The sequence below is a fragment of the Manduca sexta genome, chromosome 18, assembly GCF_014839805.1.
Source record: "Manduca sexta isolate Smith_Timp_Sample1 chromosome 18, JHU_Msex_v1.0, whole genome shotgun sequence".
NCBI classification, from domain to species: Eukaryota; Metazoa; Arthropoda; class Insecta; order Lepidoptera; family Sphingidae; genus Manduca; species Manduca sexta.
This window is the reverse complement of record NC_051132.1, coordinates 10,912,331-10,937,882: the sequence shown is the minus strand read 5'-3', so window position 1 is coordinate 10,937,882 and position 25,552 is coordinate 10,912,331. Positions and strand designations below refer to the sequence as shown.

Below are 25,552 nucleotides of genomic sequence, written 5' to 3'. Positions count from 1 at the left end.
TACGAAATAATATTGGTTTAGTAACCTTAGAATGGGTTTTTGATAGTGTTAGAATATAATATTTTGTAATACGCTGTTTCTAGTCTTAATTACCCTCTGAAGTGATGGAAATTCCACAGTTTGGCTAAAATTTATAATTTTTATGTGCTTTCGCAACTTTCGCTATATGATGTGGCGTAATACAATTTAATATAAAATGACCGAAAAAAGTGTTTATTTCATTCTGTGTAGAGAAATTCATAAAAATGCTGACGGTCGGTGTTTTTTTCCTATTGATTCAAGCGTGTTACATTCAGGTAAGAATTTCCAAATTGCATGGTAATAGGTTTATCGCGAGTTACCTATGATGTAATACTGATAGTTGAAGAAAGTGATTCAAATTTTCTGTTCTTTATATTTTACACTAACTATATGCCGCGGAATTGCCTTGTGGTAATAATTTATTTGTTAATAAAGAGAAATATAACTACATTTTTTTATCTATATGTTAACACATTGACAAAATATTTTATCTATACGTTAATCGTGTATTCGAGTAAAATATTGTGGGGCATTTCCTAATTAAAGGCTGACTGTTTTGAGTTTGAAATTTGAAGCCGAGGAAGATGTAAAATACATGTGACACTTTATATTTTGGAAGAAATTACAAAGACTAGACTTAGGGATGATAATAAACATCTTAAAATTACTACTTCCTATAATTTATGAACAATACAAAAGGTTTATCCATTGTTGACGTATCATGATTATATTTTTTGATTTTAGTTTTCTCTTTTCAGCACGCCTATAGCCAATGTTTCGACATTGCCGCTCCAGTGCTTGGCATTGCATCACCAGCGCTCACTATCGCAGCCCCTACTTTGGGATTAGCAGGACCTGCCATCGGGCCCTATGGTTGCGACAGTTGGGGTTACGGGCCAAGCTGGGCTGGCTTCGGTGGGTACGGCTATGGATATCCCGGTTACGGCGGTTGGTTTGGCCCAGGCTGGGGTGGATGGGCTGGTCCCGCTATGGGAGGCTACGGAGGTGCCGGTGCTGGTAATTTAGCTATGGCTGGTGATCTTCCGGTCGCTGGGAGCACAGCGCTTGGTGGTCAAGTTCCAATTATAGGTGCTGTGCAGTTTGGTGGAACCGCACCTGCTGCTGGTCGAGTTACTATCACCGCAACCTGTGGGTGTGGATGTGGATGCGGTGGTTCCTTCTTGTATTAAATTTAATTAATTTAGATAATAAAATATTTTGAATCTATTATTTTTTTTTGTTTTATTAAAGGAAGAGATAAAAATTTTCAATGTAACGTGTATATATTTTAGAGCGGATGACGCATTCTGATTGAATTGCAAAATAATATTTTGATTTTTTCTATGAGTAATGGTAATCTTGTTTATTATATTGTATCATTAGATTTCCAAAATAATACATTTTGAGATGAATACGATTCTTAAGAAAATTATGATTTCATTAGAGAAGCCAAAGATTTATCATTGTAAAGCATTATCTCTGTAAGATAAACAATCTAATTATGGCAATTTGATTTTAGGCTAATAAATCCTTTCACGAAATATTGATTTCCATTGATTGAATACCTAGTGGCTACTATACAAGGTTTTACAAAGTTAATGACTTAGCGACCGGAGGGAATATGGGGCAATATTTAATCTATTTGTTACAAGATAATATTTTTAGCTTAGCTCTAGAAAAAAATCATATCATATCTAATTATCTATGACATAAGATTCAAATTGAAACTTCTCCCTACTATGTGTTATATACAGTCTTTGAATTCTTGCATTAGGCATACCACAAATTTAGATAACCTTTTCCTGAGGAAAGAGTTTGATGTAACAGGTGTATATAATTGAGCTCTCTGCAATATCAGAAATTATAGAACCAGTTCCAGATGTCAGTAGATAAATTAAATAGAGTTATGATGAGATAAATTTTTAAATACATTTTATAGTTGAACGCTGATTTAAAAACGAATCCTTTCCCTTACAATTGAGTTTCATATTTATATTAGTGTCGAAAGGTCCATATAACCCGATTTCTGCAGGCTTCTCTTGCGTAATTTATATAAAATCAAATTATCATTACAACGATCTTCAGCCACATTTATGCTTATTATTATTATTACTATCCAAATTTAATATAGTTATATGTTATTATTTACTTAATTAGTGTAATTGGCTTATCTGTTCTAATTTGTAATAAATAAATAAATTAGTACTTATAATATGATGTTTCGGGTTCTCTTTCAGAAGATTTTACCCTTTGCCACTGATCTATACAAATATATAAAGCTGAAGAGTTTGTTTTTTGTTTGAACGCGCTGATCTCAGGAGCTACTAAAACGATTTCAAAACTTTTTTAACTTATAGGAAGCTATATTATTCTTGGGTGTTATACATTTTTTATGCGGCGAAAACATTTATCTAAATATAAATTTTATAAAATATTTTCACGCGGGTGGAGTTGCCGGCATAAGCTTTTATTTATAAGACGAATCTAGTACACATTATAATATATAGTGAGCAATGAGCATATTTTTTGTTGGTTTATTTTTGTAAACGTTGTTCAATTAGATTTAACAAATCTGCACTCAGGAGTCAGGATACTTATAAAAAAAAAAATTATAAGCTGTTTTAAAATATTACAGTGCCATAATTTAAAGAATTGCTGTAAAAGTGGTGTTTCTTCAGTAATAATGAAGTTCCAAATAAATGTTTGTATATAATTTTGAGATACTCCAAATATAACAAAATGTTACTCTTAATATTTTGGAAAATAAACTTTATATTTTAGGTAAACTGAGCTAAGCAGAACCTTAAGGTAATTAGATTGAGAGTTAGTATAAAAGTCTAATTAAAGATAGTTTATCGACAACAAAGAAACATTTGGTAATATTAGTGTAAGCTCAAAACATAATATAAAAGGGTTGTATTATTAATGCTGTAATTTCATATTATAAGTTTAATTAGTGCTAAATCAAACAAAGGTTGCACTTGAAGGTTATTATATATATTATTTATATTTTACATCAAAGTCGTTAGTGAGAAGATTTCAGTAGATAGCACCGCAGCCGCATCCACCGAGGCGTCCAGCGTAGCCGACTCCGTAACCCAGACCCAAACCGCCATAGCCGAGGGCGGGGGCGATACCGGCGGGGGCGATGGCAGCGGGACCATAAGCTCCAATGGGACCCTCAGCGGTGATACCGATGGCACCGTCGCCGCAGCCGTACGAGACAGCACCAGCACCGGCGGTCGGGAACACACCCTCCACAGCGACGGTACCCAGGAACGGCAGGTTACCGGCCACGGCGACGGGACCCTCGTACACGTTCTCAGAGGCGACGGCGAGACCAGTGGGGGCGATGGGGGAGCCGGTAGCGACGGGGAGGCCACCGCCGTAAGAGGCGGCAAGGTCGGCGGCGGGGGTGATGGCGCCAATGGGGCCGATGGCTCCGCAGCCGAGACGGCCGGCGGGCCAGGCGGCGCCGTATGCGAGGCCGTCGTAGGCGAGACCGTCATAGCCCCAGCCGGCGCCGTAAGGTCCGAGACCAGCGCCAATGCGACCGAGGCAGTTGCTCATGGCGGACTGAAATTATAATATTTTTATGTAATATTTATTCTTATTTGATTAGATTATCACTATCACCATAACATTAAAATTATAAGGCGGAATTGAATACTGTTTTTAAAGATATAAAATATTTTAAAATACCTGAACGAAGAGCGCAGAAACGCAAACAAGGAGAAGCTTGGCTGCCATTATTATAAGTGTCGAATCAACAATACTATGCAGGGATCGCGTCCTACAATTTATACTAAAAGTATGGTTTTATCAAACTTCTTACGACAGAAAATATTTTGAAGTCTGTGTATGTATCTTCTATTACAAAATGTATATCAAGAAATCGTAACAAAAATTTTCGTAAGTTCACTGATGGAATATTGCAGAAGAGACTTGTGTAATAACGAATAGAAGGTATAAAACTTGAAAGATATAGGTCACTTAGCATAGTTTCTTGTAAATCTACAAACAAACATGAACACCTTCGCCGTCCTCGTCCTCTGCATCCAGGCTTGCCTGGTCCAGGTATATTTTTATTTTAAGATTTTCCTTATTCAGACCTTTTTGTATAATTTATAGGAACTCTTAATTCTGAAAATAACATTCGACTTCGTTTTAAAGAATCTTCTTTTTAGAGTATTTTCTATATTATGTGACAAACCAGTGGACTTATTATTATACATGCACTGGAATTATATCCTCCGTTCCTACTTTTTTTTTAATTTACCGCTTAACCAGAAATGCTAGGATCTTCATAACTTAATTACTAATAGTAACTTTTAAGTAAAACGCATTAGGCTTTAAGTCCTTTTGCTTTTAAAAGTGGCATGTTAAATATTTAACATTATCTTTGCAAGAATTACACTAAAATTCATCAAATCAAATTAAAATTATATTTCTTCTGCAGAACGCCTTCGGCATGTGCGCCAGAGGCATCGTGGGCCCGGCCATCGCCGGCCCCGCCATCGCTCCCCTTGGCGTGCCCGCCTGCGGTGCCGCTCTCGCTGGTCCCGCCCTGGCTCCCTTCGGTGCTCCCGCCCTCGCCGCCCCCGGTCTCGGCTGGGCTGGTCTGGCCGGTCCCGCCGTCGGCACCTACGGAGGCACTGGCATCGGTAACGTGGCCGTCGCCGGTGAGCTCCCCGTGGCTGGTACCACCGCTGTCGCCGGACAGGTGCCCATCATTGGCGCCGTCGGTTTCGGAGGCGATGCTCTCGCCGCTGGTGCTGTGTCCATCGCTGGACGTTGCGGTTGCGGCTGCGGCGCCCCTTACGCTTACTAAGATATAAATGAACCAGACGTATTGACTTGATAATAATATTATAATAAAAATAACCGCTCTGCAAAACGTATTTTTATTCAATTTTCATATTTCCAGAAAGTAACTAATTGTTGTTAATAAAAAAAAAACGGACAAATGCGAGATATACTCGTACACCGAGGATTTTGTCCTAACTATATTTTTGTTATCAAAGAACATATAAGTAATTTACGGTTCTCCGATTTTTTCTTTACATGCGCTATTTTAGGTCAATGGTCCCTTTAGGTTTTGAATTCTTTTTAAAATCGCTAAATATGCGACATAAACGGTCAAGTCTTTTGATCGCATTGACTTCAAGTTAGATTTTTTTCACAGTTGAAAGAAACAATATAATCGAATATTTCGTATAAATTTCAACATCTCTATGCATTCCTGAGAAAAAGGGTCTTGACAGACAGATAGGCGGACGGATAACAACGTAATCCTGTAAGGGTCCTTTCGAAGTACGAAATTCTAAAAACTCTTTTACAGAATGCTTTAATGAAACTAAAGAACCTTGCGTTTCACAACTAGATTATTTACTCTCTAGTTATAGTTCGTATTAGTTATAGTTAGATCTAGTTATAGATCTCATTGAGTGTACGTAATTTAGTTATTATTTTAGCTAAAGGGCCCTCAGAAATCGCGTAGTTTTCTCGGAATAAAAGTAACCTATCATCTAAGAAATTGTTCAATACGGCGTATCTAGCATTTGTAAATATCGCGTAACTGTAAAGTATCATTTTCTTCACAGAACAGTTAAAGCAAAATATGGCGACATTTGCTTTTTATTTGCAGCATCGCACTTACTTCGGCTATTTTCGTCACTTATGCAATATTTCCCAATGTTAGTTACGCGGTATTGTACCGTATACGTTATTACTATGTAGCCATAAATCATACACAACAAACAATGTCTAACCTTTGCCCTTGCTTCGTGAAATGACAGATACACTTATGCGTTTATTGGAGGATAAATTGAGTAAGTAGAAGGCAAATATTTACTAAGGACTTACGTAAGTATTTTATGGCAGTATTAATAATGTATTATTCTGTGTTTGCGGCTGACTAATTACCATTATTATATTTTTTATTATTTTAGCTTTTGCTCTTAATTCCGCCCGTGTCAAAGATCCTTAAAAATCGTGTAGTTTACTAGGATTAAAAATACTTTACAGATACAATATAGCGGTAAGCTACGCATATTGTACATAGTTATGGTAGGTCACTCATAGGTATCACCGCAATGTCAATTCTGCCGCCAAGCAGCAGAGTCTAGTCACTGTTGTGCTCCCGTTTGAAGGACATTGTAGCCAGTGTAACTACTGGACATAATGGGACTTAACATCTCACGTCTCATGATGGCGAGCGTAGTGGAATACCAAACAATTCTTTGTAATTCAAGGTGTTGGATGGTGTTTCTACTGTTTATGGGCGGTCGTATCGCTTACCATAAGGCGAACGGAAATCTTGTCTCGTCCTCCAAACGCAAAAAAAAAAGTTTGCGTCTGCAACCGCGATGCACCCGAATCCTATTCAATTATGGAATGGAACATATATGGCGAAAAATGGGTATCTACCATGGTTTATGGTTGCCAGTTTAACTACTGGACATAACATGGCACGGGACTGTACTTTTAAGAGGGTTATAGAAAAATGTATTTACTGCTTCGATGAAACACCAAGGATGAGATCGGTCAGTATTGTAGGGTATTAACACTTTAGTAATGATGCCTCGGCTTTCAATATCGTTATTTTGTAGGTAGGTTGTTATTATGACTTAGATAAAAAAATATTAAAATAATATAAATAAGTACTATGAAAGATATTTTGTTACACTAAAGTATTACAATAGAGAAAGTAGGTAATTCTCTCTTTCTTTGGTATGTTGAGTGTCGAGGAAGTAAAACGAAGACTTAAAAATAAAAAGATTATTTAATGACTAGAATGTACAACTTAGTAAATGGCACCACAACCACCCAGACCCATTCTGGGTCCTAAACCATTATAGGCGAGTCCACTAGTAATCGCGGGGCCATAGCCCATGGCTGGGGCAATAGCAGCAGGCGCAGGAGCTATGGGAGCCTCTGCCACGATGCCAATAGCCCCGTCTCCACAGCCGTAGGACACAGCACCGGCACCGACAGTAGCAAAAGCACCATCTGTTGCTACAGCGCCTAAGAACGGTAGCTGGCCAACCACAGCAAGGGTGCCCTCGATGGCGTTCTCAGAGGTGACAGAGAGTCCAGTGGGAGCGATGGGTGAGGCGCTGGTAACAGCTAGGCCTCCACCGTATGATGCAGCGAGTCCAGTGGCTGGCGTTAAGCCCGCGAGGCCTGGTCCCATGGGGCCGAGACCGGCTCCCCATGCACCGCCGTAGCCTAGACCGTCGAAGAGACCGAATCCGTCGTATGCCCATCCTGCACCAAATGGGCCGCCGAGACCAGGGCCGATGAGAGCTTCACGACCAAGACACTGGCTGAAGGCGGACTGAAAAAAAATTGCATAAGAGTTGTAAATCTAGCTAATTTTAAAGGGTATGAGAGTAAAAATGATTTTAATTCTAAAATATACCTTTACAAAAATGGTGTAGATGCACAAAACCAGGATGCTTTTCGTAGTCATCTTTAATCTGTAACTATACTTGTTTCTACGATTACTGGTGTCGGAATAATTCTAGAATCTTCATTATCAAGTTTTATACCCTCAGCTTACATCATATACTTATTGGTTCAGTAAAATATGTTATGACATGATTTACGTGATGTTTAATGTAATATCTTACTTGATAAATTCTTTGTGATAAAATATGACTTAATTGGACATCAGTTATGACTAAAAACTTTGCGTAAAATTATAAGATTCGTGGAAGGGTATTTTTTGACAATGGATAGCGATTATGTTCCCTTATTTTGTTGAATCTATCTATGGTTTACAGGGGTGTTTAAATTCTAGCACGGTAAAGGGTGACTAATTGGGCCTCCAAAATAAGTGTTCGCCAATGAAAGATGTTACGACCTTTAACATCCTCTGAATTATATCTAACTACGTGTGTCAATATACACTGGCTAGTTACAGAAAAAGGCATCGTCGGAAGGTACCACTAGGAGATGCATTTGTTTAGGATTCTAAATAGCTCACACTAAGATAACAGCGATAAGGCAGATAATTGTCATGTATCACGAGAACATGGAAAAATGGGTTTGTAAGCGTTATATAGAGTCACGTATCATTATGTAAGTAATCGTAATGAAAATATAACGTAACCTTTTGATATAAAAGCATATATGCAGTATACAAAAATTATTCCCTTCAAAGTGCTTGAAGAAAAATAGGTAAAATGGCCGCCAAAATGATTGTTGCTTTCTGCGCTTCGACTCTTGTCATCCAGGTAAGGGTTAACTGTACATATGAATTGTTTTTGTTTATAATGCAACATAGTCTTTTCATATTTAAATTATTGTTACTTAAAAATCAAAAAGACTAAAAATAAAACTACAACCCTAGTAAACAGTCAAATAAAATTACAATATTTAATTGGAAAGAAATGTCTGAAACTATTCTATTTAATATTTTCAGAGTGTATACAGCCAGTGCTTAGGTCGTGGCCTCGGTCCGCTCGGGCCTGGCTGGGCATACGACGGCCTGGCTCCTTTCGATGCTTATGGAGCTGCGTGGGGAGGATTTGGTCCCATGGGACCTGGTCTCGCAGGTATCGCACCGGCCACTGGTCTTACTGCATCATACGGTGGTGGTCTTGCTGTTACTAGCGCATCGCCCATTTCACCCACCGGTCTGTCCGTCACCTCTGAGAACGCGATTGAAGGTACGCTTGCCGTGATCGGCCAGCTGCCTTTCCTGGGCGCGGTGGCTACTGACGGCGCGTTCCCCACCGTGGGTGCTGGTGCTGTATCCTACGGCTGCGGAGACGGCGCTATCGGCATCGTGGCTGAGGCTCCTATCGCCCCAGCCCCCGCCGCCATCGCTCCTGCCATGGGTCCTATCGGCTACGGTCCAGCGATGGCCACCGGATACGGTTACAATGGTTTTGCCCCTAGAATGGGACTTGGAGGATGCGGTGCGATCTTCTAAAATTGTTTTTATGATTAGTTTTAGTTAATAAACATGTTGATATTTTTATAAATATTTGTTTTATTGCGCGCGTTATTAAATAATACTGTAAATAAGTTCATAGTTTTTACGCTGTAATACTATTGGCCGTCCACTAGTCGAAATTAGACCGTCAAATTTAATATACTTGTTCACATATAGTACATTTTTATTTTTCTGCATTCCGTCTCTATACTTAATTATGCATAAAATCTTGCTCCTTCATGCGTGCAATGTATTTAAAAAGAGGTACGAGGTTCTTTCTTCACGGAATAATATATAGATTATACTATTTACGTGTATATACTTCCGCCGCGTTATGTGATTCCAGCACCCTATAGACATACCCATGTGCCTCATATACCTTCCACATTTTATATACCTCCCTTTGCATACTTCATCCGCACAAAAAATGAATATAATTGCCTCCTTTCTTCCTCTCTCGCTTAGCTATGGAGAAGTGGAAATTTTATATTTTCAACTGGATCCTATCTTTCTATTTCATTAATCTTCTTGCGGGTAGAGACAGATTAATGTTCTTTGAGACTTGTTGAACTTTACCGCTCATTGATACAAAATGCGAGCCTTTGCTCATTCTGGCTTACAGAAGTTGTAGTGAAAGGTGTGAGGGCGGAATAGAATCTCTCGACTTAATTCGCCTTATACAGGACTATTTTGCCGCTATTCAGGAATATGGATGTGCTGCGCATATATAACTATTTGTGTGTTATGGTGGTGCTCTGATAAATCCTCGTAAAGTACCTAGGAGTGGCACTCGCTTATGACAAAAATTAAAAAAAAACCTATCTTGTTATTGTTACATACACCGCTGAAGTAATTTTTTGTTAACTATTTATTTTTTGTACTATCAAAAAGCCTATTACGTAGTTACATTTATGTCACACATACCCACGTCTTTTATCCCCGGCGTAACCGGTGCGCCTATTTTCTGCCGTGTGTGTTCCATCCCATGAAGTCATAGTGGGTGAGCCTATAGCCATAAATAATAATAATATTAGCCCTGTATTATATACTGTCCCACTGTTGGGCACGGGCCTCCTCTACCACTGAGAGGGATTAGGCCTTAGTCCACCACGCTGGCCTAGTGCGGATTGGTAGACTTCACACGCCTTCGAATATTTCTATAGAGAATTTCTCAGGTATGCAGGTTTCCTCACGATCCGCCCTGTGGAATGGGGGCGTTTGGAGAATTTCACCACGGTATCCCCCGCCTGTTGTAAGAGGTGACTAATAGGGGCCACGAAGGGGGTCGTCGGCGGGCAGCAGGGGGCTGTCCGCCCTAGTGCATTTTTTTGCATTTTTTTTTTGCACATCTTTCGGTTGACTCCCGGGATGGACGGCAGTGTGTTGTTGGCCTCATACTGCCGTAGACGCCGAGGGCGTCCTTCGGTCCGCGGGGGCTTCTGAGCCCCCCTCCCCCCATAGGAGACGGGCCGCAAGGCGGCACCGCGCCGGTTAAGTTGTACACAGCGTTAGGGACTCGGCTCGGCGGTCGCCCGAAGGTCACCATCAAATCCGGGCGGCTCAACGCCGGGCCGTAAGGCACGGTTAACCCAGCATAACCGCTCAGTCGCCCCCCACGAAGGCTGGGCGGTAGTAATAAGGCACTTTTCCGCGAAATCAAAAAAAAAAAAAGGTTTCCTCACGATGTTTTCCTTCACCATTAAAGCAAGCGATAATTCACAAAGAATACACACGTCATTTTTTAGAAAAGTCAGAGGTGTGTGCCCTTGGAATTTGAACCTGCAGACATTCGTCTCGGCAGTCCGTTCCACAACCAACTAGGCTATCGCCGCTATAGCCATATCGGGCACAATTTCCAGACGCCGGGCTGATACTGAGTGGAGAAGCCCAATATCACTTTATTTGGCCCACAGTTCCAACCCAAGACCTTAGCACTGCAGTCACACCGTCACATCTACGCCACCGGGGCAGCTAAGTTTATGTCTACTGTTATGCCCTTGTATACTGAAGTTTATAAAAACTTCCTGACATATTCGTAAAACGTTTATTATACTTCACGCATCTTATATACTTGTTGCGCTTTACATACTTTTTTCACATTATTTCTTCAGGAGCCTTTCATAGTTCAAGTGACCTTGTGTTTCTTATATTCCCTTATAAGTGCATCACGCGAAAGGCCTATTTTGTGAAAATATAAAGCTTTATTCTATGGAGAATTTTGTATTTGCAGGCCTGACATTTTAAGTAAACAAGCGTCTTTTTAAGTCCACGCAAATGAAGTTGCCGGCATATGTTTTTCATTACATATAATTCTTATATCTAAAGAGTACACATAAGTTTTCGGATGTTATTTTTAATTTTAAAATCTCGGTACATTTACTTTTTTAAATAGTCCATTGAAAAGTTACATTTCCGGTTGCGTTTTTTAGAGGAAGCAATTTTATTTTTTTGAAGTGTAGGGGGGGTCAGTGTAAAGCTAAAACCAAGTTTGTGGGGTCGCCACTCTCGTCCCACGGCCGCCATCTTGAAAATAGGGTACGACGAACAACATTATCGGTTCGATTGTCCACGTAATAACAATAACACGCAATATGTACAGTAACTTCCGAAACAGTTCGTAACAATTTGTTTTTGTGAACAATCAGTCGTCGCAGCAGCAGCTCCAGTAGTTTATCATCAGTTTCAGAAGCTCCAGAGCCAGACTTTGATTTTGTGAACAATTGCTTCATCTGTGCCAAAGCGATTCAGGATCCAAGTAATTCGCGTACAAGCCGACAACCGCGGGTTTGTGTTGTACGTAATGAGAGTACAAAAAAAAAGTATTATGAACCTTATAAACACACGTTCTGATGAGGTTGCAATGGGGATTGCTTAACATTGAATTTCTTAACATTATCGCTTATAACTTTTTTATTTATAGTTCTACGACAAAAGTTACTGGACCAAAGTTGTAGAGAATTTAATTTGCAACAAAAAATGTTTATAATTTTTTTTGTCAGATAAATAGTTTAAGAGATACATCGTAAAAACCATTTCAACCCCTATTTTCAAGATGGCGGCCGTGGGACAAGGGTGGCGACCCCACAAACTTGGTTTTAGCTTTACACTGACCCCCCCTACACTTCAAAAAAATAAAATTGCGTCCTCTAAAAAACGCAAGGTAAGGCCTAAAAAATGTAACATTTCAATGGACTAAAACCGTTCATAACAACAAACAGATCTGACAATTAGTTAAGACAACATGACAGGCAGGAGAAAATCTACGTATACTCGAAGATGTGATTGAATAGATTGAAAATAGGTTGAATTCTTAAATTGGTTCTGTAAAAATCCCACCAGTTCGGTGCTTTGCTGTCATCATCATTATCCATAACATCATCACAATGGATGTCCACGTTCATAAGTTTTTACCAATGTAACAAAGGGTGGTATTTTCAATAAGCCTAAATGTATGTACATAGTAATAAAAAATTGCCATGTTAATGGAATGGGTTCAGTAAACTTTTATAAAATTAATATACGCCATTAATCTCAGTGATCTAAATTAAAAATACTAACTTTGGATTGTGGCTCCCCCTTAGCACTGTCCATTTCCGGTATAAAATTGCATCTAACACTCAGGGAGCAGGTAATGTAGCTGCTTATTGAAAGAATTTTCTAAATCGGTTGAGTAGTTCTTGAGTGCATAGAAAATATCATTTTTTACTTTAACGCCCTTAGAATAAATTTCCCAGAAATCTTAGTACACTTGCATTATTTAAATAACTTTGTTGCAAAATATTAATTCTTCTAGACCAAGGTTTCGGTCTTCGGTTGTGCGTTGATCGATCAGTCAGCCAAGCAGCTTTTATTATATTATGTACATTATACACCTGTATAGGTTCATTTATTTTCAAGCAACATAAAATTGCTATGGATTTTCTGATTTGACGGTAGTTGGTCTATCATGGATTCGGTGAATAAGAAGGAAAAAAGTCATGTTATTCAAATTATTCGATATTTATTAATTGTGTAAAATATAAAATCAGTCACTTATATGAGCTCGTAAGCTGCGCCACAGCCGCAGGTGCGTGCTGGGAGACCAGCATAACCGTAAGCAGCACCGTAGGGAGCGTAAGCGGCGGCAGGGCCCATAGCAGCCAGGGGAGCCATAGGGGCGATAGCAGCGGGACCAGCAATAGGACCCTCGGCGGTGATGGCGACAGCGCCGTCACCGCAACCGTAAGACACAGCGCCGGCGCCGGCGGTCGGGAACACTCCCTCCATAGCGACGGTGCCAAGGAACGGCAGGTTACCGGCCACGGCGACGGGACCCTCGTAAGCGTTCTCAGAGGCGACAGCGAGGCCGGTGGGGGCGGCGGCGGAGGCACTGGCGACTGGCAGACCACCACCGTAGGCGGCGTTAAGGCTGCTGGCGGCGGCGATGTCAGCGTAAGCAGGGGCAATGGCTCCGCAGCCAAGACGACCAGTGTTCCAAGCGGGACCGTACGCCAGTCCGTCGTATGCTAATCCATCGAAACCAATGTCAGTGCGGAGGGGACCTAGGGCGGGACCCATACGACCGAGACACTGGCTGAATGCAGTCTGGAATAAAATTTTGTTATTAGTTAATAGAATGCATAATGGTTCAATGGTTGATGGCTTTCCAAATCTAGTCAGACTTTAGCATTATTCTTGTAATTTTACGATCCACGTCGTTCACGAATGGGTTCCATAAGAAAGCATTGTTTGGACTAAATAAATTACCTGGATGAAGAGAGCTGAAGCGCAAATGAAAAGGATAGATTTGGCTGCCATTTTTGAGTTGGTTTGTTAGTTACGGATTTGGTAATCCTTGAAAGAATGACTTTAATTTTTCTCAGCGTTACTTTTATAGCACTAAATATCAATAATTGAGCATTATCTTACAGTGACGTAACATTATAAAATTACGTGACTTATCTCTTTAAATATGGTAATGCTCTTTGGCCCAGTGAAATAGATGCCATTTGTAACTCATAGTCACGTATTGTAAAACGAATTAATTATCTATTATATAACAGTGAGGACATTATCATTAGCAAATTACGAAGGTATCAGTAAAGAATATGTTCTAGTAAAATGTATAAAAGAGTTTTAACAATGTATGTCTGACATTCTGTCTTCTGCACACGGTAGAAAATAAACAAACATGTCTTCCTTCGGTTTCTTCCTCCTGTGCATTCAGGCTTGCCTTATCAGCGTAAGTTTCCGTTAGAGTATTTAAAATTACTTCTATGGGTATTAAAAATATTAAGTGTAAATCAATGTTATTTTTTTAAAAAAATTAAGAGTATTTTTTGACTGATTGAATTTTATTAAGTTTCCTATAGATGTTAACTTATTACATATGTATGTAGATCTAAAATAATTCTGAAAAAAATATTTACTGTTTTTTTTTAGTCGGTGTACAGCCAGTACCTGGGTTGTGGCCCAGCGCTCGCCCCCACCATGGCCATGGGAGTGCCTGCGATGCCCCTCGCCGCGCCCATGTACGACCCCATAGTCCGCGGCGGATGCGGCGCCGCTTACGGAGGCTCTGGCATCGGCAACCTGGCTGTCGCCGGTGAGCTGCCCGTGGCTGGCACCACCGCCGTCGCCGGTCAGGTGCCCATCATCGGCGCTGTGGAATTCGCCGGACCCGCTGCCGCCGCTGGTGCCGTCACCATCGCTGGCAGCTGCGGTTGCGGTTGCGGTGCTCCGTACATGTACTAGGAGCTGTTTTTCAATATAAAAATGTACCTTTGATACAAATAAAAATATTATTTTCTAACCTTTATTCATTTTCATTTTTGTTTATGTTTGGCCACAAAAATGTAGTGGCTTCTGTTGTACGAAGTAACAAAACAAACAAACATTACACCTTTATTAGAGGCAGGTTTGTAACCAATGCACCGATTTTTCGTTTTGTGTTCCATCCCATGATATGATAAGGACGAGCTTATTGCCATATTGGTCACAATTTCTAGACTCCTGGCTGATAATGCGAAGAAAAACCGAAATATCGCCTTGCCTGACCCGGAATTCAAACCAAGAACCTTGGAGTGGTGCCATACCGCACGCAATACAACTACGCGTAGTCAAGTAACAACTTATCCTAATCTATATTCTATAAATGTAGACCTAAAACATGAGAACAAAGTTTATAAACAGTTACTTACATAATATTATGCAACTATTATAAGAGTATACATTAACATTAATGTCATCCAGCCACTTACCTAATTGAAATAACTTGTATGCAAATTCAGATGCTGACTAAGAACTCAAAAAATAGCAAACATATGGAAAATTAAATATAATGTCTACGGTGCACCTTCGATATGATACAGTAGACATAAAAATAATCATTCAAGCCAGATATTATTGTTTACTAATTAAAATCATAAATCTGGATCATTCTCTCTATATAATGTATTAAGATTTTTCTATATGTAACTTACATTTTACAACCATCGAGAAAATTGATTTGAATTATAAGTAAAAATGAAAATAGCAAAATGTTCATGATTCCTTACATTTTAGTTGATTATTTACTAGAAGCGTTTACGATTTGTTTGCATGACTTTTCATTTTAGGTATTAAAGGACATTAATTATTGAATGTCTCAGGAGTAAGTATAACTATTATTCTATAACGAATTTCTTATTTTTATACGAATGTTAGACGTTATAATGAAAGTATTTTTTTTTCGGATTTTATCGCAATTTTTTATATTGAACATTTCTCCCGACGTTTCGAAGACTTTGCAGCCTTCATGATCACGAGTGTGGACTGATGCGTTGGTCGTACAAAATGTCAAAGCTATAATATCTACCTACATTTTATAATTACACATAATATCCGCTCCGACCAGCCCAGACCGACTCTATGGAGGGAAGCGGACGATTAATATTTCCAACTCCTCCCTATCTCTCTATTTGATTAATTTCATTGCGGGATAAAGACAAGTTAGTTTTCCCTGAGACTCGCCGGTCTTCACTGCTTGGTGTCATAAAATGCGTGCCACTGATGATCCTGGCTTATAGGACTTGTAGTGAGGGCGGGAAAGTCTCAGACTAACGTTCTGCGAATTACTACTTAATACTCATGTAACACTTATTACTTACATCTAGTAATTTGTATGATTTATAAAGGCAAAAACCTGGTTTATAGGTAATGCATCAAAAATATTTATCCTTTTTTTAACTGACTTAAAAATAGATTACTGGATTGTCGTAATTTTACATATAATGTTTGTTCAACAATAATTTCCCACCCAGTCTTGTCAGCTAAACAAAGTTTATAAACCAAGATACATTTTTTTCCAAACAATAACAATATAAACATAAAAATACAGATTGGGCAGAACACACAGAAGAAAAAGCAGCGAAGAAGAATAAATTGCCTGTGTTAATATAAACACATGTATAAAGTTAAATTATTTTGTATATAAAAATAAATTACATAAATAGCTCACGCTGAATTTGTTTCGAAAAACCGCCATACCCTATTATTTTGCATAGCGTTCATAACACATTAGAAACTATTAATTAATCACGTCGATTATAATTGTCAATAGCAGAGTGCCAAGTCTACTCCAGTATACAGAGTCTTTTTGACATTGCGTTAATAAATTAAACCACATCCTCATCATTATCTCTACTAACATTGTTCCTAAAATCAACCATCAATAATGAATACTTTCATGAAAAATTCGAGTTTTATTTTTAAATCGTTTGATATTTTTGTAATTTCGTGCGTATATGGCATGTGCGTGAGTATATTTCTGACTGAAAGTGAGATGTTGCCGCTGCGACGAATTCTCTTAGAATAGCAGTAGTAGCATCAGAGAGCGTAAACTTAAAATTACTTTTTAATAATATTTTCTCAATTCGAAACTTGCAATTTTTAATTCCACACCTTTAGTTCAAGTGACTATTGTATAGTATTATTTTCAATAAGATAAGTATGTGGTTTCATTTAGTAACGTAATTTCAAAATGACCCTGTATTAAATAATTTTAAACAATTAGGCACATGATTTACATTACATCATTCTAACGATATTATATGCGGTTAACCCTCATTGTGCGGTTATCCATCTAAATTTGAATCCCAGAATGCCAGATGTTACTGCACGTTGCCTCAGGGAGGTATTCAATATTGTTAATATATCTTAATCATCCCCTACGATGGCGTATAGGTAGTATAAAACCTACATAAAAATGTACGCAAGGTTACACAAAGCCGATGAATTTGTAATAAATTTTCACAACATTATGATAAAACTTGATAAGGAATATGTTGTCAAAAACATCCGAACCAAGTATCAAATTCATTAGGTTTATTATGTCAGTGATATAATTATTACAAAACTGAAATAAATATATCACAAGCGTATAACTTATTACTTCATATCGTGTAATATTATGTATAAAAACTTTGATTTGTATGACAGGGAATCATTCTAACATCTACTACCAAAGTAGCAACAGAAAAGAAAATGGCCGCTAAAATCTTCCTTTCCCTTTGCGCTTCTGTACTATTGGCTAAAGTAAGTGATTTTATGAATATTACGACTAGCAAGTTTAATTGAAACTTTATATTGAGTAATGTTACCTTTTTATTCTTGGTATTTATTCACAATCCGTTTCAGATAATAAGAATAACACTTCGTTTTGGGAGTTTGGGGTTGTCTTTCCATATTTTTTCATATTATGCTTAACTTGGTAATTTTATTACAGATAGTCAGATATAACGATTGCATGTTTAATTTGGTTTATTATTTTACAGTGCGTGTATAGCCAATGCCTTGCGCGTGAGGCTCTAATTGGTCCTGGTCTTGCCGGGCCCTTCGGCGCAGGATGGGCGTACGATGGATTCGGTCCCTTCGACGGTCTGGGCTACGGCGGTGCGTGGGCTGCAGGTCTCGGCCCCATGGGTCCAGGCCTCGCAGGCTTGGCTCCCGCTACTGGCCTTGCCGCATCATACGGTGGCGGTCTTGCCATCACAAGTGCTTCACCCATCGCTCCCACTGGACTCTCTGTCACCTCTGAGAATGCTATCGAGGGTACCCTTGCCGTGGTCGGTCAGCTGCCTTTCCTTGGCGCCGTGGCGACAGATGGCGCGTTTGCCACCGTTGGTGCTGGTGCTGTGTCCTATGGTTGCGGCGACGGCGCTATCGGTATCGTAGCTGAAGCTCCTATTGCCCCGGTTGGTCCAATAGCCCCAGCTGCTGCTGTTGGCTACGGCCCAGGACTGGCCCCGTTCGGCTACGGTCCTGCCCTTGCCGGCTTTGGTCCTCTTGGTGGATGCGGCTGCGGTGCCATTTATTAAATAGTTGTTTTGTTGTTTAACCTTTTATATTTTATATCGAAATCAAAATATATTTTGTAAATAATTTATATGTTGTTTTGTATTATAAACCATTACGTGTAAGACAGTGAAACTGATAAATTCGCGTACATATTTGATCTGCGGCACGCGGAATATATTTTCCGTGTTTTCTGATTTAAAAACAAGAACTTATCTCGGATTGCAATGTGAGCCAGGAGGCTACTGATAGTTAAGTAAATAAAAATGATTTGATGCAAGATTTAAATACGATTTAAACACTAACCCCTTTATTCGAAGACGTTATTTATCTACGGATGTCATCAGCACCGATAAACAGACTTGTTATCATAGCAATGCTCCGTCCTTAGATAAATAACGCACATTTTCCTATAATCAATTGAGTGTTACATGCAGTAGGTAATAAATACATTACATACAGAAACAACTGTGTCAGCGTTAACATCTCACGTGTGTTTTATCGATTTCAGCGTTTAGTCCAATTTTGATATCCAGGTCACCGGTTCTTGTTGCCAAATTTGTTCACAATTCAATTTATTTTAGGATTATTTTTCAATCTTGTAACTTGCAAACTGTTACCTACAATATGTATATTTTTTGGTATTGGTGTGATGAATCCCAATGATGATTTGGTGGGCCCTACCGCTATTACGGAGGGTGCCAGCGGACGGTACGCTGGCAACGCGCAGCTATTCGGTCACGGGGCCCGGGAGGAAGAAGGCAGGGGATAGAGGGAAGGAAGAGAAGAGGAAGGAGGTGCAGCTATGTTAGGATGGTTGGAAGGGAGAGGGAGGGGAGATGTTCGCTAACCCTTATAGGCCTCAATGTATATTTGGCAACCAAGAAGTATACACATTACTCTATGTGCCTAGAGTCACGGCATAATGTTCCCCCGTGCATGGGCGTGCATTCGGTGTGAAGACCGAGCGCACAAGAATTGCCTCGGGGGATTTAGGTATGATTAGCAAGCTATAGTGACAGTAGTTAAGGCACATAGGTCGCAGAACTGACGGCCGATGGGGCAAGAAGGTTCTGCGGAGGCCACGTACTGACTAGCGCGGCGTCGGACGTCTACCCACGAGGTGGACGGATGACTTCATAAAAGTCGCAGGGTGTCGCTGGATGCGGGCCGCTTCCAATAGGGTGATCTGGAAATCTCTGGGGGAGGCCCATGTTCAGCAGTAGACTTCCTGCGGCTGATGTAGATGATGATGATGATTTAGGTATGACGTGTTGATGATGTTAGTGTCATTATTAAATTGCTCTTGTTACATGCGTCTTACAAATACTTTATATATTACACTTTTTTACCATAACACATACGTAATTATTATTTTTTAAGGTAATGCTAACATTATTATTATTAAAAAAAATTAACATTACTGTTATGTAGAAAAATACAAGTAACAATTTTATACAATAACCTTTTTTCTAATAACCATGTCACATTCATACATACTCTGCTATAAATCTACATTACATCTACGGCACGCTTGTCATAGTATTCATATAATCTTCCAAAACTTTATCTCCTTTTCCAATTTAAAATAACGTGCTATAAATCATCCTTTATTTTCTGTCTTACATTACAATATTTTTATTAATTTTATGATTGACATGGTTTACATAAGTAATTTCTCATTTATAGTAAAATTTTTAATATCTTATTTTTGTTCCATTATTAATCTTCTTGTCGACATAATATCATTACTTTTCTCACATCTTTATCTATATTTACTTATTTTTAAACTTTATTTACTTTTACCATATCTATAAATTCATTATTAATTCTTATTATTTGTTCCATTTATTCTACTTTATATTGTCTCATGATTTTTTAAAATTTCTTAATATATTTTTTACTATTCTTATTCTTATTAATTTTGATTTCTTATAAAATACATCTAAATCTTTCATAGAAATCTTACCTATCTCTAAAACTGTAACCCCCTTATTCATAAACGTTATTTATCTAAGAACGGAGAATTTTTGTGATAACAATTTTGTTTCTCAGTGCTGACGGCGTGCCAGTCTTCGCAGTGCGCAGACACAGGGCCATTGTAATTGGCTGATATTGAGATACAACTCTAATCTAGTTGGCTGTCAGATAAACAAAGGTGAAAAAACTGCAAGCTGTCAGATAAACAAAGCTGAGAAACAGATTTGTTATCACAGCAATGCTCCGTCCTTAGATAAATAACGTTTATGAATAAAGGTGTAAGTTTAAATAGAATAAATAGAACTTCTTTTCCAAAGTAATAAAAGTTTTAAATCTTTTATTTGATTTATTTACTTTAGTTATATTTCTAATCTCTATATTATTTCTTAAAATCAAATCGATATCTTTACACATCTAACTATGGTTTTTTCTATTTTATTTATATTTTCTGTTTGAGAATCCTTTGAAATTAAAATATTAGCTTTGCTGGTCTTCAATCCTTTAGTAGCCTCATTTAATTCTTTTCCAAATTTTAAGGACTCTATAAATCGGTAGCCTCATTCTGATGTGCTAATATGACGGGGAATGATCTATGACTAATTTGATGTTAGATGTGGCTTTATACATATTATTATTATTACAATACATGGGTTTAAATTCTTTGATCTTAATTCTTACTTATATATTACACACTACTGGTGAAAATAAAATTGTAGTTCCATGAAATCTGCCATTTAATTAATCGTTATAAAAAGCTTTAGTAAACGTAGGGAGCATCGCAACCGCAGCCGCAGCTTTCGGCAATGGTAATAGCACCAAGAGCAGGGGCGATACCCGAGAACTCCACAGCCGATAATGGACACCTGTCCGGCAACAACGGTTTACCAGCAACTGGCAGCTCACCGGCGACAGCCAAGTTGCCAAAGCCAGTACCTCCTTACGTTGCGCCACAATCAGGATAGCTGCCGGGGCCAAGAACGGGGGCGCTGGTCCATCTAAGGCTAAAGGAGTTGTGAAGGCGGGACCAATACTGCCTAAGCACTGGCTGTACACAGTCTGAAATATTACAAGAAAGCTCTTCTCAGTTTCATACTATTATAACAGTCTGTTCGTAATAAGTGTATTTGTGAATGTTGGTACATCTTTATTTAGTAAGTACATAAGAACAATACTATACTAAGAAAACTGAACTAACATTAATTGTATGTGTAAACTGTTGATGTTCCTGTGTATAATAAATAAATAAATAAATAATTATAAGTTATGTTCGATCTAGAAACGCATCGTAGACATTTATGGATAGCACGAAATAAGTACTACGGCCTATTATAAATTATTGGCTAGCTTATAATATATATTTTAATTTAAAAGGAAATTATTCTCTCAGAAACTCACGCTGATGACGCAAGCTTCATTGTTTGTATTCAATGTGTTTAAGACAAATTAATTTCCACAAGTTTAAAGATCTGAATTTATGTAACATTCACTTTAAAAGTACAGAAATTGCTACAATTTTCCGATAAGAAATGGCGAAATACTTACTCATAAAATTTCTAAATATGAAATGAGGTCACAATTTATTGAAGAACTCTGTATCATATATGATTGCTTAATGCCCGATATAAATTATTATCTTGTCGACTTTTAAACTATAAAAGGCTGGGATTCAGTTGGAAAGCATTATTCCAAAGTTTAGAAAGACAAACAACACTACAGAAAATGGCAGCCAAAGTTTTCGTTCTCTGCGCCATCGCTCTTTTCACTCAGGCAAGTTATAATAATGTCTTAACTTTACAATTTTGGTATATACTTAGCTTAGATACTTCTGAGGTGTAATCTAGTCGGTCGTAGATTTAATTGTACGAGGCTTGGCAAAAGCTTTTCGATTCTAAAATTTATGTAAAAGTGAATTTGGTTTCAATTTAGCGAATTATTGAATTTGGAGAATCAGGCAGGATCAAATCAGACCTATATTTTTATAAACACAGTTTTGCAGGATTCAGATTGTGTTTATAAAAATATTGGCACTATGCAAGATAAGCATATTTATATAAATTTCTTACTAACCTAACATGATGTTTACAGGGAGCAGTATGCCAGTGCCTCGGCCTTATGGGCTCTGGTTTGGGTTCCCTTCGTACTGACATCACTTTCGATGGCCTAGCCTATGACGGTCTGGCTTATGGACCTGCCTGGAACACTGGTCGTCTTGGCTGTGGAGCCATTGCCCCTGCCTACGCTGACATCGCCGCCGCCAGCACCCTTAACGCCGCCTACGGTGGTGGTCTTCCCGTCGCCACTGCCTCTGCCGCTGCCCCCACCGGCCTCGCTGTCGCCTCTGAGAACGTGTACGAGGGTGCTGTCGCCGTGGCCGGTAACCTGCCGTTCCTCGGCACCGTGGCTATGGAGGGAGTGTTCCCGACCGCCGGCGCCGGCGCAGTGTCCTACGGTTGCGGTGACGGCGCTGTCGCCATCACCGCCGAGGGTCCTGTTGCTGGTCCCGCTGCTATCGCCCCCATGGCTCCCCTGGCTGCTATGGGTCCTGCCGCCGCTTACGCTCCCTACGGTACTGCTTACGGTTATGCTGGTCTCCCAGCACGCACCTGCGGCTGTGGCGCAACTTACATATAAGTTGTTGATTTTTTATATCTTGTAATAAACAAAACATTTTTTTTAATACTTTCTTTTATTTGTCCCCCAAATTACAAAAAAGAGAAGGTAAATAAAACAAGATTAAAGGGAAGTGACAATGTGAATGCTATTGTTTTTCGTTATAATAGCTTTACACTTCATAGAAAATATTCTGAGGGTCTTCCGACGATCATTTTCTGGGGCCGTAGCTTTCTAGAAAACATAAAAATATATGGGAATGACATATCCTATCGTGTTTACCGCAATGCAGCTGTAGTGGTCGATAAGTGATTAGACATTATGAGATCAGAACCAAATTTTGTTCGTACAGGTCATAACGACACCTTTACGCAGTACGCATAAAACACGCTTTATATTATAGTTTATTGATATAAGAACAAACCCTTATAATTTCACTAGTAGTGTAGGCCACTTTATTTCCGCTGTCCCATGTAGGTAGGTTTATGTATGTATGTATGGATATAGTACGTATGTATGTAGGTTTCTAAAATACTTAATAATTTTCCATTTGTTTGTATTATGGAAGGCACTAAACCAATGATTAATTATATCGAATGAGCGTCCTCTGAAATCTGTCGCCCCTAAGAGGCTGCCGCCCATAGGCCTCGGCCTTTACGGCCTATTTAGAAATCCAGGAGTGGTTCATATAGATCACGAATCCTGCTATGATGATAATAATATAATAATTATGTATTAGGGTATTGTTTTATTTTTCTTGTGGTCATAATCGAGTAATTACATTATTTGATATGATTGTAATGTATTTGGTATTGCGAGGGATAAGGGAGAATGAAGTAGCTTTCTCTATTTGATACGTAGCTTTCCCTCCAACAAATATGCAACAATACGGGTTAATTACCCCATTATAAAACTCCAATCCACAATTTTTTTGCACGTAAATTTTTAAATATGGTTAATAAGTAACACGGATTTTACTCTCTTTAAAATATCTTTCCTTGCATGTAAGGTTTCCAATACCGCGATCCATCTTTAATTTAAGTATTTGCGGGGCCGGAAATTTTCAATCCCACGGGATTCCTGGTATTTGCAGGGTTCCACATAAAAAATAAATAATTAAATTCAATATGAGCAAGTATCTATTAATCAAGTTGCACTTTAAAATCGTTATAGTCGCACACGTAAATGTGTCGCGTTCGGGATTAACCTATTTATAGCGGGTTCCCAATAGGCCGGGATAATTGCATCGACTGACGAGAGTTATATCGCCATAACAGCCATCCTACACCAGGAAGCGGCGTTTAACGATAACCTATTGGACTCGTCTTCTTCCATAAGAGGAAACATTAAGATAAGAATAATGTCCTACTGTTCCAGCTGTAAGTGAAACCATTGTATAAAAAATATAGCATACATTATACAACTAAGAAAATTATAGTATATTTTAAGAAAAAAGCAAAAATTGACAAATATAACGTATTTGCTACTGATTTATTTCTATAAAAGTTCGGATACATGCTGTCCCATTACTCAAAAAACAAAAGTTAATGTATAATAGCGTTCATATATTTAAAAAAAATAAGGAATTGTTTCTTAGCTATAGGTGTTGAAAATATAGCATTTTTTCGTACTATATATTTTTTAAACAATATAATATAGTACGTAGACATATTATATAGTTCAATACTATATATTATAGTACGGTTCGCAACCCTACTCAGAGGGGTGTCGGTGTATCGCGCAAGCTATACAAGTAGGCCATCAAGGCAGTCGATGAAATTTGGTATGGAGATAGATCGAGACCATTCGCGATTTTTACAATGAAAAAAATATAGCCGCACTTTTATCAGGGAAAAACTCGATCACTCAGATGAACCCGCGAGCACAAGCTAGTAGTGTATAAATTTATATGACCGTGGTAAAAGATACAAATATTTTGCCATATTAAGTTTATTTATTAGTCATAGTTGTCGTACGTAATTAATAAATGTAAGGGGCACCGCATCCGCAGCCGCAGCTGCCAGCGATAGTGACGGCACCAGCGGCGGCAGCGGGTCCACCGAACTCCACGGCGCCGATGATGGGCACCTGTCCGGCGACGGCGGTGGTACCAGCCACGGGCAGCTCACCGGCGACAGCCACGTTACCAATGCCAGTGCCTCCGTAGGTGCCGACAGCGGGACCAGCAAGACCAGCCCAGCCGAGACCGGGGGCGGCGAGAGCAGGGGCGCCGAAAGGAGTCAGGGCGGGACCAGCGAGAGCGGCACCGCAGGCGGGCACACCGAGGGGAGCAATTCCGGGGGCGGCAAGACCCAAGGTGGTTCTACCGAGACAGTTGCTGTACACGTTCTGAAAACAAAAAAAACAAATTCAATGTTGAGAACACCAAGATGTAAATTAACTTTATGATAAATTGAAAGAATATTGTAATATTTCATTTGTTACAATACAGAATAAGAAAGCAATTTGAAATCGGCCTTCCAGAAAAACTATTTTATTTCATACCTGGATCAGGCATGCCTGAACGCAGAGGAGAAGGAAGGCGAAAGTGGACATGTTTGTCTGTACTTAATTTTGAAGTCAGAATGCTAATACCTCAATCTAGGTATACTTTTATACTACTTTGCATAGATAAGACCTAGTGACCTAATTCAAGTTGTGAAACTATTTAAACCTTGTTGGTGT

At 39.0% G+C, this 25,552-nt stretch overlaps 10 protein-coding genes across 10 annotated transcripts; 6 read left to right on the top strand and 4 right to left on the bottom strand.

Annotated features, from left to right (window-relative positions):
- Positions 1-202: 202 nt before the first annotated feature.
- On the top strand, positions 203-1,310 carry LOC119189699 (chorion class CA protein ERA.1-like). Its single transcript, XM_037440141.1, has 2 exons — positions 203-296; positions 780-1,310. The coding sequence occupies exons 1-2, from the start codon at positions 246-248 to the stop codon at positions 1,209-1,211; spliced, it is 483 nt and encodes a 160-aa protein (XP_037296038.1). The 5' UTR covers positions 203-245; the 3' UTR covers positions 1,212-1,310.
- Positions 1,311-2,955: 1,645 nt separating this feature from the next.
- On the bottom strand, positions 2,956-3,831 carry LOC115441612 (chorion class B protein PC10). The gene is made up of 2 exons (XM_030166473.2): positions 3,724-3,831; positions 2,956-3,597 (listed from the first exon to the last, which is right to left on the bottom strand). Exons 1-2 carry the CDS (start codon positions 3,769-3,771, stop codon positions 3,061-3,063), a joined length of 585 nt encoding a protein of 194 aa, XP_030022333.1. The 5' UTR covers positions 3,772-3,831; the 3' UTR covers positions 2,956-3,060.
- Positions 3,832-3,999: 168 nt separating this feature from the next.
- LOC119189706 (chorion class CA protein ERA.1-like) lies at positions 4,000-4,918 on the top strand. Its single transcript, XM_037440160.1, has 2 exons — positions 4,000-4,098; positions 4,481-4,918. The coding sequence occupies exons 1-2, from the start codon at positions 4,048-4,050 to the stop codon at positions 4,850-4,852; spliced, it is 423 nt and encodes a 140-aa protein (XP_037296057.1). The 5' UTR covers positions 4,000-4,047; the 3' UTR covers positions 4,853-4,918.
- A 1,868-nt stretch (positions 4,919-6,786) lies between these two features.
- Positions 6,787-7,552, bottom strand: LOC115441614 (chorion class CB protein PC404). The gene is made up of 2 exons (XM_030166475.2): positions 7,445-7,552; positions 6,787-7,360 (listed from the first exon to the last, which is right to left on the bottom strand). Exons 1-2 carry the CDS (start codon positions 7,493-7,495, stop codon positions 6,827-6,829), a joined length of 585 nt encoding a protein of 194 aa, XP_030022335.1. The 5' UTR covers positions 7,496-7,552; the 3' UTR covers positions 6,787-6,826.
- A 556-nt stretch (positions 7,553-8,108) lies between these two features.
- LOC115441615 (chorion class CB protein PC404-like) lies at positions 8,109-9,014 on the top strand. Its single transcript, XM_030166476.2, has 2 exons — positions 8,109-8,261; positions 8,450-9,014. Exons 1-2 carry the CDS (start codon positions 8,211-8,213, stop codon positions 8,960-8,962), a joined length of 564 nt encoding a protein of 187 aa, XP_030022336.2. The 5' UTR covers positions 8,109-8,210; the 3' UTR covers positions 8,963-9,014.
- A 3,929-nt stretch (positions 9,015-12,943) lies between these two features.
- Positions 12,944-13,822, bottom strand: LOC115441611 (chorion class B protein PC10). The gene is made up of 2 exons (XM_030166472.2): positions 13,712-13,822; positions 12,944-13,549 (listed from the first exon to the last, which is right to left on the bottom strand). Exons 1-2 carry the CDS (start codon positions 13,760-13,762, stop codon positions 12,998-13,000), a joined length of 603 nt encoding a protein of 200 aa, XP_030022332.1. The 5' UTR covers positions 13,763-13,822; the 3' UTR covers positions 12,944-12,997.
- A 220-nt stretch (positions 13,823-14,042) lies between these two features.
- Positions 14,043-14,760, top strand: LOC115441618 (chorion class CA protein ERA.1). Its single transcript, XM_030166478.2, has 2 exons — positions 14,043-14,186; positions 14,387-14,760. The coding sequence occupies exons 1-2, from the start codon at positions 14,136-14,138 to the stop codon at positions 14,696-14,698; spliced, it is 363 nt and encodes a 120-aa protein (XP_030022338.1). The 5' UTR covers positions 14,043-14,135; the 3' UTR covers positions 14,699-14,760.
- A 2,648-nt stretch (positions 14,761-17,408) lies between these two features.
- LOC115441633 (chorion class CB protein M5H4) lies at positions 17,409-18,366 on the top strand. Its single transcript, XM_030166494.2, has 2 exons — positions 17,409-17,518; positions 17,758-18,366. Exons 1-2 carry the CDS (start codon positions 17,468-17,470, stop codon positions 18,298-18,300), a joined length of 594 nt encoding a protein of 197 aa, XP_030022354.2. The 5' UTR covers positions 17,409-17,467; the 3' UTR covers positions 18,301-18,366.
- Positions 18,367-21,925: 3,559 nt separating this feature from the next.
- On the top strand, positions 21,926-22,934 carry LOC115441640 (chorion class B protein PC10). The gene is made up of 2 exons (XM_030166500.2): positions 21,926-22,024; positions 22,343-22,934. Exons 1-2 carry the CDS (start codon positions 21,977-21,979, stop codon positions 22,886-22,888), a joined length of 594 nt encoding a protein of 197 aa, XP_030022360.2. The 5' UTR covers positions 21,926-21,976; the 3' UTR covers positions 22,889-22,934.
- Positions 22,935-24,801: 1,867 nt separating this feature from the next.
- Positions 24,802-25,478, bottom strand: LOC115441644 (chorion class CA protein ERA.1). The gene is made up of 2 exons (XM_030166505.2): positions 25,373-25,478; positions 24,802-25,216 (listed from the first exon to the last, which is right to left on the bottom strand). Exons 1-2 carry the CDS (start codon positions 25,421-25,423, stop codon positions 24,848-24,850), a joined length of 420 nt encoding a protein of 139 aa, XP_030022365.2. The 5' UTR covers positions 25,424-25,478; the 3' UTR covers positions 24,802-24,847.
- Between the last annotated feature and the right edge of the window lie 74 nt (positions 25,479-25,552).